General features: G+C 37.4%; 1 protein-coding gene across 1 annotated transcript; it reads right to left on the bottom strand.

Moving 5' to 3' along the window:
- Positions 1 to 264: 264 nt before the first annotated feature.
- Positions 265 to 1,523, bottom strand: LOC131228647 (DNA polymerase delta catalytic subunit-like). Its single transcript, XM_058224461.1, has 3 exons — positions 1,074 to 1,523; positions 891 to 980; positions 265 to 809 (listed from the first exon to the last, which is right to left on the bottom strand). Exons 1-3 carry the CDS (start codon positions 1,275 to 1,277, stop codon positions 645 to 647), a joined length of 459 nt encoding a protein of 152 aa, XP_058080444.1. The 5' UTR covers positions 1,278 to 1,523; the 3' UTR covers positions 265 to 644.
- Between the last annotated feature and the right edge of the window lie 413 nt (positions 1,524 to 1,936).

The following is a 1,936-nucleotide window of genomic DNA, read 5'->3' as shown; positions in this document are numbered from 1 at the left end:
CATAAGAATAATTCCAATAAGAAATTAAATGATCTAGAGCAGGTTGAGGTGATCGGTCATGTGCAACAAAGACTAGAGAGCTCCAGCAAGGAATAATGATAGGAGTTGAAAGGCCTCAAAAAGAATATGACAGGAAGACCTAAAAAGGTCTTGGATCAAGGTGGTGAGGAAGTATATGAAGGCTTGTTCAGTTGCATAGCATAGAGCCTTAGGATTGATTGGTGAAATGAGATTCACAAAGCTGACCCAAATACCTGAGGGAAGGCTATGATGATGACGATGATACACACGAGGTCTCATGTGCAACTAGTTGGACTATTGGTTATTGACCAACCAGCACATAAGATTCAATGTTTCAAGCGTGTCTAACATCCAACCAATCAAAAAGGTTGGCACCTCCATGAAAACACCTGATGCAAATTTCAGGTTGATCAAATAATCAAGTAGGCCAAACCACAAAAAACAATGGACAACCGCTCAGCCGATCCAAAGTACATGTGTGGCACATCTGATGAGTGGATATACCCGATTTATGTGCTAGGTGATCTTCATGGCCGGACCAACCTATTGGAGGGGGTGAATGTCATACACACGATACATTGACAATTATGCACTAGGACCATAACTTAGCAAATGTAGGAAACTTACCTGATTAGAGCTTTGCAGCCAATGCAACAAAGTTGTTTCTTAGCAAATTTCATGATACCGCTGTTTGAAGGAATTGAAATGGAAACTGATCTTGTGTGGCTGCCATGGAGAAGTTCCTTTTCCGCATTCTTCAGAATGGGATCAAATATTCTCAAAAGCGGCTGTAACATGGAAAATACTCAATAACCAGGTCAATCAAAGAAAGTAGTGAAGTAAATCTTGAAGGAAATACCAAATAACACCTTGCTAATTTGATTTTCGAGATAGTAATGGGAATCAATTGGAATGTTATTCTCTAGCACGAAGATAGGATCCTCCGACCTTTCATAAGCCTGTTTCATTATGAACCAGTGGATTTGAAAGCGTTACCAACGAACACAGAAACAAAACAACTCACAAAGAACAAGCATCACATAACCAACTACCTTGGCACCTTTTGCAGCTTTAATAATAACATACAGAACACGATCCCCAACATTTGGAGCAGTGGCAGCATCCCGCTTTTCATGACAACCACACAAGCAGAAAATAAGAGCATGCAATAAAAGAAAATAAAAATGCATCTTGCTGTAAGAACAAAGATAGGAATGACATCCAATTTGTTTAAATAAATACTGATTCGAAATCATGAGAACAATTAGCTGTACTTTATCAGAGACCAGATTTCAATATTAAAAAAAGAGCAAGAAGATGAGCATGAAGTACTAAGATGGGAAGCATAGGGTAGAGATCCTCTCATCCATGCATCTCCTAAATTAGAAAGTGGAGTTGGTTTTATGCTTGTTTTGGGGTTAGAGGAATGTGGAAAAAGTTATCATGTTTAAGTTTGGTCAGATACATGTAAGAAGTTACCTGACATGGATTGAGTTCAGGAAATGACTATGCCACACATCTACAGGCATGTTGATCAAGATATGGTGTAATAATTGCCTCAGCTTCCAATTGTCACATGGATCATGTCTTCCACTACAGGTTTATTCCATTTATTCCTATTTTCTCTCACAAGTCATATATCATGAACCATGAACAGATTGGTTTCTTATTTTATGTCGAAGCATCAAACCACTAGCCCTTCAAGATTGTGGATTTTGGTAAATTATAAAGTGAAATATTTTACTAAAACTTATTTATACTCAAATCTTTAGTTTCCAATTTCAAGGATCCAAACTGCTCATAAAGAGGGTTTCTATAAATGGGCCTGCATGTCTAGAATCTAGATATGTTTTATGCAAGAATCGCATGACAATTTTACAAAGTTTTTAGTTGATTGTATTCATATTAAATAAGT

Source organism: Magnolia sinica, chromosome 2 (genome assembly GCF_029962835.1).
Source record: "Magnolia sinica isolate HGM2019 chromosome 2, MsV1, whole genome shotgun sequence".
NCBI lineage: Eukaryota > Viridiplantae > Streptophyta > Magnoliopsida > Magnoliales > Magnoliaceae > Magnolia > Magnolia sinica.
This window is presented reverse-complemented; position numbering and strand designations above follow the sequence as displayed.